The sequence below is a fragment of the Sinohyriopsis cumingii genome, chromosome 11 (assembly GCF_028554795.1).
Source record: "Sinohyriopsis cumingii isolate HCF-2022 chromosome 11, ASM2855479v2, whole genome shotgun sequence".
In the NCBI taxonomy this organism is placed as follows: Eukaryota; Metazoa; Mollusca; class Bivalvia; order Unionida; family Unionidae; genus Sinohyriopsis; species Sinohyriopsis cumingii.
In genome coordinates this window covers 112,167,508-112,183,382 of record NC_142971.1, presented here as the reverse complement: position 1 = coordinate 112,183,382, position 15,875 = coordinate 112,167,508, and the positions used below count along the sequence as shown (strand labels likewise).

The 15,875-nt window shown below is 32.4% G+C and overlaps 1 protein-coding gene across 5 annotated transcripts in view; it reads left to right on the top strand.

Annotated features, from left to right (window-relative positions):
• LOC149789309 (uncharacterized) overlaps window positions 1-15,875 on the top strand; it is a 121,861-nt gene that overhangs the window by 61,989 nt on the left and 43,997 nt on the right. For all 5 annotated transcript variants that reach the window (XM_089975515.1, XM_089975514.1, XM_089975513.1 and 2 more), the window contains 6 exons: window positions 452-564; window positions 3,957-4,118; window positions 5,931-6,143; window positions 10,436-10,566; window positions 12,808-12,968; window positions 13,840-13,982. In XM_089975515.1, the coding sequence (XP_089831641.1) occupies window positions 452-564; window positions 3,957-4,118; window positions 5,931-6,143; window positions 10,436-10,566; window positions 12,808-12,968; window positions 13,840-13,982 (923 nt within the window). The remainder of the gene's footprint in view (window positions 1-451; window positions 565-3,956; window positions 4,119-5,930; window positions 6,144-10,435; window positions 10,567-12,807; window positions 12,969-13,839; window positions 13,983-15,875) is intronic.

Sequence of the window (15,875 nt, the reverse complement as noted above, 5' to 3'; positions counted from 1 at the left end):
TATAATACAAAAATTACACTATTATTGTAAAATTTACTCATTACACTACAAAAATTACACTATTATTTTAAATGTTACTCATTATAATACAAAAATTACACTATTATTGTAAAATTTACTCATTATAATACAAAAATTACTATTATTGTAAAATTTACTCATTATAATACAAAAATTACACTGTTATTGTAAAATTTACTCATTATAATACAAAAATTACACTGTTATTGTAAAATTTACTCATTATAATACAAAAATTACACTATTATTGTAAAATTTACTCATTACACTACAAAAATTACACTATTATTTTAAATGTTACTCATTATAATACAAAAATTACACTATTATTTTAAATGTTACTCATTATAATACAAAAATTAAACTATTATTTTAAATGTTACTCATTATGATTTATAGTTTCAAATAAATGATTGCATTTTTTTTCCAGATGTCTACCGGTCCACTGTAAATACACATTCCTACAACAGGAAACCTACACAAGCCTTAGCAGGACTCATGCCAAAAATGTTTACTTTGATGACATCAATGTAATTCTTACAGGTATGATAATCCTATGTTACTAATGTAATTCTAGCAGGTATGATAATTGTGTTATTCTACCAGGTCTGATAATGATGTTTTCAGTGTTATTCTACCAGGCATGATAATCATATGTTATCAGCATTATTTTACCAGGCATGATAATCATATGTTATCAGTGTTATTCTACCAGGCACGTTAATCATGTTATCAGTGTTATTCTACCAGGTATGATAATCATATGTTATCAGTGTTATTCTACCAGGTATGATAATCATATGTTATCAGTGTTATTCTACCAGGCATGATAATCATATGTTATCAGTGTTATTCTACCAGGCACGATACTCATGTTATCAGTGTTATTCTACCAGGTATGATAATCATATGTTATCAGTGTTATTCTACCAGGCATGATAATCATATGTTATCAGTGTTATTTTACCAGGCATAATAATCATATTTTATCAGCATTATTCTACCAGGCATGATAATGATATTATCAGTGTTATTCTACTGGGCATAATAATCATATATTATCAGTGTTATTCTACTGGGCATAATAATCATATATTATCAGTGTTATTCTACTGGGCATAATAATCATATATTATCAGTGTTATTCTACTGGGCATAATAATCATATAATATCAGTGTTATTCTGCTGGGCATAATAATCATATATTATCAGTGTTATTCTTACAGGTATGATAATGATATGTTATCTGTGTAATCCTTACAGTTATGATAACCATATGTTGTTAGTGTTATTCCAAACAGGTGTGATAATCATAAGGTTTGATTGTACAACAGTTTACACTTTAAATATTTCATTGTGCATATATAAATTGATCTGTTGTCTTCTTTTTGCATCTCACTTTATTTTATTCCAGAATTACAAATAGAATCAGATTGTTGGCAATGCTCTTTGTCTTGCTCTCTGTAGAAACCTTGTGTCTTTAGGTATTTGTGTCTCTATCCATCTTGATTATCTCAGGGCAGTAACCCTTATTTTAATATAAGGCTAAACAATAAGCAAGTTTTCAGTAGTTTCATCTAAACATGCCCTATCCATAGTTTATAGTGTTTTATTTTTCAACAACAAGAAGCATGTACTTTGTCTTGTGGGGATAAATGTGCGTCATTTCCGGTTGGCATCCTCTATAGGTCATGGGAAATCATAGCTAAGGGGAGGTAACAGCATTCTGTACTTCTGTTTCAAGTAATTAAGTTATTATTTCTTCTTTACACTTGATAATCTTTTTTGTTCTTTTTGTTCAAGTATAACTACTTTTAATGATGTAATAAAAATCTGGTGTAAAAAGCAAAATGTTGGAATATGGCCGGTGACCTTTAAGTATCCATGCCTGTCTTTTGTCTTCACTTGCATATTAGGAAACTTTATTTATTCATGTGACTGAATGTGACTTTCAAAAGCAACATACTTTGTTCAGCTAAGTTTTTATTGAATTTTAAGAGACAAACATTTTTCTTAAGCTGTGCACTTATGCACAAACATACACAAAGGTTCTCTCATAAATTACATTTTCTGTCTTTATCATCATGTAAGTATGTAAGTACCTATAAAAAGACATCCTTTTTCACATCAGCCAAAACTTCAGAAACTGAAAACCTCTCAAAACTAAAAACTGATTTTGGTTTAAAGGGTTTCCAGTTGTATGGGGTTTTCCTATAGTTAGACTTTTTGTATTCGTGGAAAACTAGAGATTTTGTAGCATGGGACACCAAAAAGGGTTGTTACAGAAATTAGCAAGGGCAATTTATTGCCTAAGTTTTCCCTGCCTATAACCTTTGAATCCCCAACTCTATTATGTCACTGGTATTGCACAAGAGAACATTGTCTAACTGATTTATTGTATAATTGCAGCTTCCTTTATGATTTTTTTATGATGAACTCTTTTTTTTATTTACGTAGGACACTTTTATGATGAATTTTTTTTATTTATGTAGGACACATATTTATCTTATCCACTTCTTTCTAGCATCCTATCTTGTCTTTAAATTTTAAATTTTGTTGCATCATCTGGCAATATGTCATGTCACCAATCATTTTCAGCTGTTCATGTGATGGTACTCAAGTCTTCCAATCACCAGTGCCGTATTTTATGTAACTTTTTGAACACAAAAAAATAATTATTAATTTCAGTGTATGAAAAATTTCATTTAAAATAAATAATTATCATTTGGTGGTACTGACCATGTATGAAAAATAAAGGGATCGTACCTGAACAAGTTCTATGTAACACATGCTACTCGACAATCTAATGGTACAAATGTATAAAGTAAACATATATTCTCATTCTGCTCTCAACTCAAGAATCTAATTACAATAAAAATAAAAGTACTCAAAAAGATTTTTGTTGTTATTAGTGAACGAGAGAGAGAGAGAGATGAAACAAAATGTCAGTGTACAAGACCTTATTTATTCAGGGCAGTTTTTATTTTGTAGCTTTTGCAAAGAGAAAAAAAGACTATTTTCAGTTACCTGATGATTGTGATAATCGTCATGTATTACGACACTACTATATTCCATTATCAACAAACAGCACTAAATCAACAATTCATTCTTGTTTTAATTACGATATACATTGTCACAACAACCACATGGCTATGCAATGTTATTTACACGGTAATTAAACATGCTTAGCGCTTTGGTTATTCCAGTTGAAACCAGATTGAGGGCAAGAATCAACATAAGATGTCAAATCAACAAGGCTGCCAGTAGGGAAATGATACTGTCTTTAAGGAAATGAAAATCTGTCAAACAATTTGGTTTTAAAAATATTTTCTCTCATTGTGATATAGTGATAGTATTGTAGATATATTGCACTGGATACAGCAGACAGCATCAGATGCCATTAATCAATATCCCACCTAGTAATGTGCATCAGGGGCATGCCATTTACTGGTACCCAACAACCTAGCCATGGGTTACTAGAATTTAGAGCAACGGAAAGTTCTGATGAGAAAGTTTGTTATCAGACAATTAAAAGCTTTGATTTATTCCACACAAAAATGGGGAATCTCATGAGCTCCTGCTTATTAGAAATTTTATTTTAAATAAAGGCTGATCGTTTTAATTTAGTCTTTGCACTTATTACTTGTCAGATATTTACTATCAGGATTTCTAATTATTTTGTCAGAACCCACCATGTAGGTGATAGGTGTATATAGTGTTACTATAATCAATCCATCTGGTTAAGTTTTGTTTCTACAGCAGTGTAGTGGAGCATTTGAATTCTTTGAACATGTTCAGTTGATTTTGAGATTAATATTTTGTTTTCTTGTTAACGTTTATATTGACTGATTTTCCCTCACCGGCCTTACCTTCCTTTTATCTTGTATTGATATTACCTTCATAAATGGTGTGAAACATTTGTTTATTTATTCAGGTTCCCTGGAAAAGTCTGAATTGCGGCAATTTTTAAATGGTCTTCCTCTTGACATAGAGATTCATGATCGTGATCGAAAGCCAAGTGAGATCAAATTAAAGGCATCACTGTTTGGTGACGATCTTGAAGATGAGAAAATTAGCAATGTTGGAACTGTTGCTGGTGAGTAACATTGAGTCTTCATCAGAATCCTTGATCTTTAAAGACATTCACTTAATATTTTATATGTAAATATCAATATATGATTTCTATCATTGCTATTTGAAAAGATTAGTGTGTGGATATTATAATTCTATCTATCCCTCCCTCCTTTCCTCTCTCTCTCTTTCTCTCTCTCACTCACTTTCTCTCACTCTCTCTTCCTCTCTCTCTCTCTCTCAACATTTGATGGAAATTCACCAGACTTGTTGCATAACATGCCCATGTAGTTACTATCTACAGGCTGGTATGATTTTTGTCAAATTTTTATTATATAATCATTTTCTGCAGAGAGGGTATTTATAGGCTTGTCTGTTGCCCAGCTGGGACCATGTCAAAATATGTATGTAACAAAAATATAAAAATAAATACATATCTACCATTAATTTTGCCTTCTGGATCTTATCAGACTTTTGCAAAACATTATGGTTAAAATAATTTGGAAGACAAAATGGTGCCATTTTTGTTTCTAATAACTATAATGATCAGGTATTATTGGTTGAGTTTTCAACTTAAATGAACTGATTGATTGTTGTTAACTATTTCAAACTATCAGATCACTAAAAGGTACACAGATGCTATAATTTGTTTTCCCAAAATAATAAAGGCTGTAAAATCAAGCTCTTATAGAATTAGATCAAGAGAAAGAGAGAGAGACACACACACACACACACAAACACACACACACACACACACATAAAGAGAGAGAGAGAGAGAGAGGTGTTCTCAGCAACATTTTGGAAAATCCATAAATTTGTTTCAAGGTCAGAGTTAGCTAATGAGTACATGGGATTAGTTCAGTAGGACCAGACTTAGTATGCATAGATGGGATTAGTACAGTAGGACTAAGTTTAGTCTTGTGTAGATGGGATTAATACAGTAGGACTAAGTTTAGTCTTGTATAGATGGGATTAGTACAGTAGGACTAAGTTTAGTCTTGTGTAGATGGGATTAGTACAGTAGGACTAAGTTTAGTATTGTGTCAATGGGATTAGTACAGTAGGACTAAGTTTTGTATTGTGTATATGGGATTAGTAAAGTAGGACTTAGTTTTGTATTGTGTAGATGGGATTAGTACAGTAGGACTAAGTTTTGTATTGTGTAGATGGGATTAGTACAGTAGGACTAAGTTTAGTATTGTGTCAATGGAATTAGTACAGTAGGACTAAACTTAATGTTGTGTAGACGGGATTAATACAGTAAGACTAAGCTTGGTATTGCACAGATGGGATTAATATGATATTACTAGCCTTAGTATTGCATAGATGGGATTAGTACAGTATAACTAGGCTTAGCATTGTGTAGATGGGATTCAGCTTGTGATTGCTAACGAGGCATTCTTCTATATGTTTGTTTGAAATGCTAAAATAAAAATTGAAATTACTTCAGCCAGTTCAGAATTAGTTTGTTTGGCCATTGTCATTTAAATGAAGCATTTGTATAGGTTTTAAGTCCAACAGTGCTATGGGTTTAAATTCTATTCTGGTTAAGGATGGATTTAGAGGAATTTTTCTTGTAGATCAAGGTACAAGTTTTTTTTAAGGAAAAGGGTAAATTAAAATAGAAAATGAAATGTAGAAATCCAAGTCAGCTGATTCTTTCCACCCATACTTTTAATACAGCAATGTTTATGAACCTTACATTGTATACAGATCCCAAGGAAACACTTTATCTGTTGACTATAGAGTCTACTTTATTTGCTTTCACCATGGTAGTATTTTTCTCTTATAATCCAACTTGCCTGTTTTCATTTTGATTGTTCCCATTATATTACAGGAAGAAGAACACTGCATAATCCTTTTAAGGACAGGGGAAAGCCTTGGGATCCCTATGGCATTGCTAAACTGAATTTATCAGATCTTCTTTTGGGCCAACGCTATATGTACCTCAAGGTTCCAGTATACAACTGTCCCATCCCAGACTTCTTTAGTGAGGGAGACAGCTCAGGGGGTAAACTGATGGGCATAGCAGGGGCAGTAGATGGGCCAGGTAAGTGAGTGCATCCTGAGGATTTTGGCACTGTAATATGTAAATACAGTTGTCCCCCTTGTATTATGGTTTATTGGTTGACCAGATTTTTATTGTCAATTTAACAGATAGGCTATATCATGCTGATTAGGAAATCAAGCTAAGTACCTTCCTCAAGGACACACTGAGGCAGATAACCAAGACTGACCCAGGCATTGGGTGTCAAACTTGCAACCTTTTGTATTACATGTCAGATGCTCTTTGAACTGAACTACTATTGCTCCCCTAACCCTCTCTTACAAGACTATCCCTTCTGCATTTATTAAGTTACCTCAAAGAAGAATGACCTCATGTGAGAGGGATAAAGTTGTAAGAATACTCCATAAAAGTGCTCCACTGCTCCAGAGAAAGTTTTCTTACACAGGAGGTTATGGAAAAGTTGTTTTTGAAGAGACAGTTGCCCCATGTTGAAATCTACTTGCCATGAAGGGTTTCATGTACTATCTCAAAAAATATACAGGCTGCTTTGGCAAGTCTGTAAGATTGAGACATGTTCTGGTCATTATTATTATTATTATTATTATCATCTGCCTTTTAAGGAGCTGATAGCTGTTTTGTGTTTTCAGATTTGTTGATGTATATTAGTGGTTATACTGTCACAAAATTAGTGTTTACACCCATGTATAACCACAGCCGACAGAATATAAATTTAAACAACGGCACAACCTCCAATATTTCAAGAAATCTGGAGCACAACTCCAGAATCATAAAAGACATCTCAATGAAACTTGGAACCCATATTAGACTGGTGGTCCAGATAAGCCTCTTTTCCTTTTAACAATTCTTCTTTCTCAGTGCTTTTGTTATTTTTCCATTATTCTCTCCATCCATCCCTTATCTGCAATTTCACTTCCAGGGCAAAACTCCAAAAGCATTTACAATATCTCAGTGAAATTCGGTAAATGTTATGCTAGTGACATAGATGTACCTTGTGTTATTCACAATTCTTATTTTAAATAGAGTGGTCCCCCTCTTATATGACTACCCCTTCTGCACTGGGAAAGTCGCCGTATAAGATGGTTGGTCTTTTCAAGTGCGGACTGTATTTGTAAGAAGTATGTGTATGCATAGGTAGTAGGAAAGCTACATATAACTTCAAAACATTTAATATCTTCATTTAAAAGGAGCATTCATTATTACAAGGTTCTTTCTCTTTTTAAGAATAGACTTATATCAAGTGAACATACATTAATAGTTCTTGATTCTTAAGCATGAAATGTGAGTGGTGTGTTGTTCACATATACATTGCAGAACCATTCAGAAATGTTATTTTAATCTTGGTACAAACATTGCTTGTCATTTAAAATAATTTTCTTACCATTTACTTCATTTTTCGAATACTGCAGAATATTCTCCTTATCTGTTACAAGGTTGTTTATTTGAGTCTTTCTAACATCAGATTTGTTAGCAAGAACTCCTGAACACTTGCGCCCGTCATTGAGTCAAATAACTTTTACTGTTTCTTCTAAAGTAATTTTCCAGTTACGTGTTGACAGGTTAAAGTTTGTGAGAATTTATTGCTAATTGTACAGTACTGCAATTGAATCATGCAGATGAAACTTTTGTAGAGTAGACAAAATGCCTTGTTTATAAAGGAAGTGATACATGCATTGTCACATGATTTTTTGGTCTTTGTCTGGTACCTTGTTTTGTTCAAGATTAAATTGTCTTAATGTGTGAATTCATAAAAGGCATATCTTGCCTGTTTTGACCATGTTATGATCTTAACAAATATGACCAGTCATTATCATCAAAGAGAAGAATTCAACAACTGTGTGAAGCCCAAAACTCAGTCGCAACATTGTTGAGCCCATTTGCTGTAAATGTTGGCATTTATAGATAATTATGTAATATTAACCATAATGGTACATGTTACTGTGTACTTTAGCCAAGATTTCTTTCTGTAATGACATCAAGGAATAGACATTGATAGAGATAATTGGATTACTTACCTTGTTGTATGAATTAAATATTAGTTCTGGACACGTATTAGATAAAATTGTGGCAGCTTGTGAGGGCTGCTGGTGGTGGTGCTGTATAAAGAGGGGGACCACTGTATTTTTAATGACTTTGTCTTGTTGTCTGTTAATCCATCTATCCATTAATCTTATTTTTGTCTTTGGAACAAAAGTAAAAAACCTTTCAAGATGTCATTTTGAAACTTGGAACCCATATTTGACTGATACAGATCCAGATGTGTAAATTGTTATTTCACAAATAATCTGGTTTCAGTATTTTGAAAATATTTGTTCATCCACCAAAAATTGTAAAACCAGATATTTGTTTGAAATTGGGTACACATTAAACTAGAGGTGTATATATATCTCATATTATTCATCACAGTTCTTCAGTTCAATATTTTTGACTGGATTACAAAATGGTCTTGCTTATGGATTGATATCTGCCCATCTATCTATCCATCTGGCATGAACAGTTAGGTTACAGTTTGCACTTAGCTCATTTTTTCAGACACTATTGCTCATAGTGTTACATAAGTTGGAACTTGGAAGTCATGTGGAGAACTGCATCCTCCAGTGAAAATTAGACTACTGTGACACATATTTCACAGTCCAGTTATTTGGTAAACCTTTTTGTTTAGCTTATTTTCTCAGACACTCCTGCCTATCGACTGATTAGGTTTTTCATGCTCTTGTTGCAGTTTTTAATTTTTTTTCAAATACAGATTTTAAAACATTTTGACAAAACTTTGTTAGCATAATTTAGACAAAAACATGAAGTAGACAGCTGACATAATGCATTAATGTTACATTGTAGTATGTTTATGTAGATGACTTGCATAGATTGTGATTTTAATTAGCAATTATTACAATATATCTTCATTTTTTCAGTTTTACAAAAATTAATGTTATTACTAGATTTTCATTTCATTCTGTAACATACTGTGTGGAATGATGAATCCTGTATTATTAAGTCGTTCATTTTTATTCCCTGCCAGTGTAAACATGGCAAGGGCATAAACTGTAAAACCTGACTGTTCACCTATCTAGTTTAAGTTTTACATTAATTACTGTTTTTTAAGCATTGTGGGTTAGTATTCATGTCCCATAAACAAATTTCTTGCATAGTCTTGATGTCAGTCACGTAAAAAGAAACCCACTAATTTTGGATGACTGCAAAACGCCCTTCATTTATGAATGTTTGAATTTATATTTCACTTACACATAGTAACTGTTGGTATTTTTTAAACTTACCTATTAAATATTGCTGAGAATAAAATGTATTCAAGCTTGAAAGGTTGTTTGACATAAAGAATTTTGTAATCAGAAGTTGCATCTTTTCATGGAACAAGTGATAAGAAATCCTTCCCTATTTCGAAACTGAAATACTGCTACTAAATTCCATTTGGAATTCTTCTGCATATTTAGAACTGGAATCCTGCCGCTCTTTTGGAATATGCTTTCATTGCTTAGCCAGAGTTCTCATTAGCTAATTTAATTATTTTGCTTTGTTTTCTGCTTAGAATCCTGGTCTATTTCTGTTGGATTCTTCCTGAATTTTGAATCTCCTAGATTAAATATTTTATTACTGTATACAAGTTGTTGTTTTTCTGTTGGAAAAAGATTCAGTTTTTTCTGTTGGACTGTTTTCAGTTATTTCTGACCAATTTCCTATGGCAACCTATAATACAAAGCAATTTTTGTCACAGACAATGCAGTTCATTTACTTTCATGGTTAGTATTTAAGGCTATGCCATATCTGAGAAAATGGTTACATGGTCTGTTTCCAGGGTATTTGGCTGATGGGATGTAGCAACTATTAAGTCCACAAAAATAGTACTCCATGAATAGATGGAGTAATTTAGATGAGTGCTTAGTTCAACTGAAGTTCATGAAACTTGGCAAGCAAAAGATTGAAATTATTAAAAAATTTCATTTGAAATGAGTACAGATGTAAGATTCTGTTTTTGTATGACAAAAAAATACTGATTTTATTTTACTAAACCACACAATATTGTACTAAATGTATATTGAAATATATTCATATGCTTCAGTCATTACACCTTTTCTTTGCATGATGTAATAATGTAATTTGTGATGACATGAGGTTTTATTACATGTGTTACATATATGAACATTATAATATGGGTATACCGGTATTACTTAAATATGACAGTGGTAATGTGATAAAAACCAGTTCATATCTACAATTGTGTTTGCATATATAATGACTAAAACTTGCATACATTATCTGATAGCAGTTCCATATGAATTTTCTTCTCATTTACTTTTCAGTGGACTCTCCTATTGCTGCTGGTCATTATTTGCAGGCCCGTACTATGTTAAAGGTCAAAGTTGAAATAGCATACCCACTGACCACTCTAGAAAAAGTGAAATACAAGGAGCAGATTCCCGCTACCAATGAAGTATGTTCAATTTCTACAGTTTATTTTCATATATGCAAACTAATACTTTTATTCCTATACTCTATTTGACTTGTATTGTGGGTTATAACATTCCCATGATCTATATGACTTTCAGTGTAGGTTAGTGAAATTCCCATGCTCTGTATGACTTGTGTTGTAAGTTAGTAACATTCCCATGCTCTGTATGACTTGTTTTGTAGGTTAGTGAAATTCCCTATATCTGTATGGCTTGTATTGTAGCCTAGTGAAATTCCCATGCTCTGTATGACTTGTATTGTAAGCTAGTGAAATTCCCATGCTCTGTATGTCTTGTATTGTAAGCTAGTGAAATTCCCATGCTCTGTATAACTTGTATTGTAGGCTTAGAGTGAAATTCCCATGCGCTGTATGACTTGTAGTGTTGCTTAATGACATTCCTAAGCTCTTTCACTTATCTTTTATTTATGTCGGTAAATATCATAATGCAATCCACTATACCAGTCAGATGACCTTTTGTCTGGATGTTTCTCTCATACTGCATTAATCAATCACATTGTTATTGATACACTTCCCAGGAAGGCCTACATTTAGACTGCATCATGAGATGTTGAAAATTGACTTGTTTCAACAAACAGCTTGTAATATCAATGGAGAATTTTACACCAAATTTTATAATCATATTAGTCATGTTGGATGTAATTCAGTACTAAAGCACATAATAGTGGAAGTGAAAAAACAGAAGAAAATACATTCTGATATATTGAATGGACTGATGAAAGACACAAACATGCAAAAAAGGGAAAGAAAAAGGAACATGCACATGTGCTTATTGAAAGGAATGATGAAACAGACACATACTCTGTTGTTACTCTTAAATCTGCATTTTTATGTCATGGTGTTTGTTTTAATAATTGTACTGGTGATAAATGAAGTTAAACTTGTGCGTTTATTTTATTCAAGTATGATTTTGTTTCTATTTTTTAAACTCTTATTCATGCATGTATGTACAGAATATTTCTTAGTACTGTAGTTATTTGTACCTACAAATCCATCGAAGCATATGATTTAATATAAACACATTGTCACCTATTCCTTTTATGGACTAATCACATGTTACATATAATTTTCTGTGCTCTTTGGAATTATTAATTGTGATTTTTAAATGGATGCTATATGTTGAAAAGATAAAGTTGTTATATGAAAAGATAAAAGAATTCATCATATATTTGTCAGTGTCATAGATTATTTAATACATCTCTCTCTCTCTCTCTCTCACTAAATATCTGTCATTTTAAACAGTTGGTACAAGGGTGTTGCTCAGTTTGCAGTTATTTGCTTATCATTTGTGAAATGTTTTGGTGATGAATCATTACTGTCTTAGTGCTAATCTTGACTTTATCATCCCTCCTGTATGTATTTAGTGTCAATGACCCTGCTGAGATTAAAAGTACACGACTGTATCAGACAGCTGGCTGTAGGGGTGATGTTTAGCTCCACTCTGACTTCAAAACTTTGAAATGCAAGAATAATTTATCTGACATGCATATATGACTGCAGGGGTTGAACATTCACTCCACCAACTTGAAAATGGCCAGTTAAAATTTTCAGAGGTCAAATGACTGACCCAGGAAGTGATGGTTATGGGCTGATTGGTGAATATCTTTAATGAAAAGGATATTTTGTGAAGAATATTGCCATCTTTGTTCATTAAAATTCATTTGTTTTGATTAAGCAATTCAAATTCTTTGTTTTCAATCTCAAGTTCTTTCTTATCAGTGCTTACCAGAAAACATCTGACTGATCTCTATTAGTAATTATTTACAAGTGGTATTAGAAGAGTCACAGAATAAGTTCTGGAAACAACCTTTGTACAGTCAAATTTGACAGTGTCAGCTTTATATTGCTGTAACAGTGGGTTGTGTAAGATTTTATTCTGGGTGAGTGAAAATATTTAGTCCTTGCCTAATTGGGTAAGTGAATATTTTGAGATTTTTCAAACCCTGAATTGGTTATACACTTACAAAATGGCACGCAACTTTCTCAAGACAAACTGGCTACTTTTGCTAATTTTGCTAATTTTTAATTTTCCCATCTAGTATTTATGAATTATGACATAAAACATGTTAGACAGTGATTTCAAGTGAAGTTGAGGGCACATGATGAAGCCTATCTGTTCCCAGACAACAATAGAAGAATATCGTTTTGCCAGATAAAGCTTATTTATATTTGAAATATTTAAATCAACCATTTTTCTTCATGTAGTGTCCATTCGGAAGAATAGTGTTTAAGTTTGACTACAGGAATGTGGTGTTCCTTAACAAGCTACAGGCTCTCGTTACCAAGATCAATGCTCGAGCACTGGAACTGGATGATATGCCACAACATGTTATAGATGCTGCTCTATCTACATACAAGTTATCATCGTAAGTAGAACATGGAAAGGAAAGATTACAAACTTTCTATAGCATAAGATGGATAGTGGTACATTTTTTACCTCTTCTTTGCATCTTAACACATTAACCCCTCTTAGTTTTTTTCGTTTTTTCCTGAAATTCGAGTAGGAAACACATTTTGAAAGCTTTTTCTAAATGCATTCAAAAACACTTAATCCCAGGTGATCTTTCAATAACATACTGCCTAGTTGTGTTAGAAACATCATTTTTCATTGGCTATTTTGCTTGTGAATGAGCAGAAGGGTAAAAGTTGGAGTTCTTTTTTTTTTGCTAAACGGACCCATTATTTTTGTATCAAGACCACTTTTTATTCAAAATGCCCATCTTTTCCTATTTTTTGCAAAGGTTCATCTGTCTGTTTGCAGTTCATACCGGTTTGCCTCAGATCTGAGACCAAAAAGTCTAAAATCCAGACACAAAATCTGATCCCGACCATTGGCCAATTTTGGATAGAAAAAAATTGATTCCAAAAATTGAGATTTTTCCTTCTGTATTTTGTATTGCAACTAGAAATTCCAGATTATTTGGTATCATTGTAGAGCTACATCTGTCTATCTTTCTATAATACCACCCACTTTAGTGTATCATGCATGACCATGACGCTACAAAGCTCGGCAGAAGGCTACTACCTCCTGCCATATTAACCCATAGCTAGGGGTTAATGTGTTAATAAATGCATTTTGAAGTCTTAAATTTTCAGATTTGTAAGTCTCATAGAGTTCCTGTGTCTAATATGATAATCATTTTTCATTACAAGAGATAGTATTAATCCCAGTTGTATTTTAAAAAGTTGTATGCATAGAAAATTGATTCTGCTCAATCAGTTGCATTCATTTTTCAGAACTCAGCAGGAGAGCCGTTCCTTGGATATTGTGACTGGTTTTCAAGTCCTGGATAGATCCATGCATCTGTTTATATTGGAGGGACTGAGAGACAAGGCTGTAGTTGAAATTTGGGAAGGTCTTCCCCGGCCAGAGAATTCAGGCAAGAATTTCTTTAATGATGTGTGCTATTGTTTTGCCTGTAAATAGTTAGACATAGAGTGACACTTCTCATGATATCATCACAATCATCTTCTTTAGCATTAGAATTGAGTGTTAAAGTTTTTTTAAATGTCCAATGTCTTCTTCATATAGTTCTATATTCAACTTAATCTTTGAGGTAATATTATTTTATATTTAAAGCTTGTACCCAGACACAATATTCATGTCTTGTCTACAATTGCAGTATCAACAGTGCCAATGTGAAGGTTATGTGTTAAAGTTGTGAAAGTCATTTTCCATCAATTTCTGTATTCAGCTTGAACTAGACTGGTATCTAATATAACATACTATTCCATTACTGTAATCCTGTTCATTAGAGCAATTAAAGTGGTCTGCCTTATGCAGACATGATTTCAGTCCTCCATAAAACTACTGAAAACATCTCTAGTGGGGGTTTAGGGTTCTCCATCAATGGGGTCTTGAGGGGCTGCATCTCTGATCCAAGGGTCCAGGGGGCCATTAGGCCCAGGCCAAAAATGCATTTTACAGTCATTAAAAACTGCTCCTGTTGGATTTTATTATCATAGTATATAACAAAATAATCATATGAAAAATTAACAAAGTTACTAAAATTTTCAACTTTACTGGAAGAATTTAACAATATTCATTGGTACATCACACTGTTCTCCAATAATATTAGTGCTGAAGCTATTTTATGTGCATGCCAGTGTTCACACAGTAATTCAGTCACAATAATTTTTAAATTTGTTCAGCAAATATTATATTACACTTTTCCTTTTTTCAGAAACATATCTGCAAAATAAAACACCAAAATACATCAACTATATACTAATAATAACATAAATTCACTTGTCTCTTTCCCTACTGGACTTAATCCACTGTTGATATTAATAGGCCAGTCTTGGTCTTTTTGTCTCCCTGACAAATATTTCTTTTGCTTTCCTTTTTGTCACTGCAGACATTTTTGGCTCAGTTTTCAGTCTTTATAAGGTATAAAATAAACAACACAAAATCGTAGAATGTGTGACCAGTTTCGCTTTAATACTTCATCAGACTGAATTCAAACTAAATTCAATATCATTGCTTATGTCATTAGATCAATGAAATAAACAATATGACATAAACAAGATGACATCATAGTTAACATTTTTAACATAATTGTCTTATATTTTAACAAATAATTGACATGGAGATATACATATACAGCATAGATTAATGATATTTTAATACATAAAAATACATAAAACTGGATCTTAAAGATACATATATCTCTTGATAACTATCTCTAAAATTTATGATTAAATAGAGATAAAGTTTATTGATATATTTATTATGCATAATGCACAATTATTAAAGATATAAATTAAATAAATAAATTTGAAGAAAAAAAGACCCCCAAAAAACTTTTTACAAATATTTAACAAAAAAATATTTATATAAAAGAAATCATAATATGTTATATCTTGATACATTATTGATGAATATTCAATATTTCATCAGAACTCACTTTATATAATAAAAAACTATGGTGTGCATAATACTTACTATCAATCTTTACTCACTTCTTTCTCATCAAGGTTTTATTTTTTACTTTTCCAAACACATCCCTGTACTGGCTGTAATTTGTGCTTCTGATATTCAATTTCTTTGTATGCAGCTTCTTTGGGATGTGCTGGGTGCTGCTCTTGTACGAATATTAGTACCCCAAAACTACCACATTGAGGCTAAGACATCGTATCTAGCTGCTGCTCCAATGTCTAACAACCGTGATTAGCATAATTCAAATCATTCTTGCAAAGATCACAAAATGCCTTTCCTCTGGCTTTCAGTTTTCTTATGAACTGTCCAAACTAGCAAAACAAACAACTTAGGT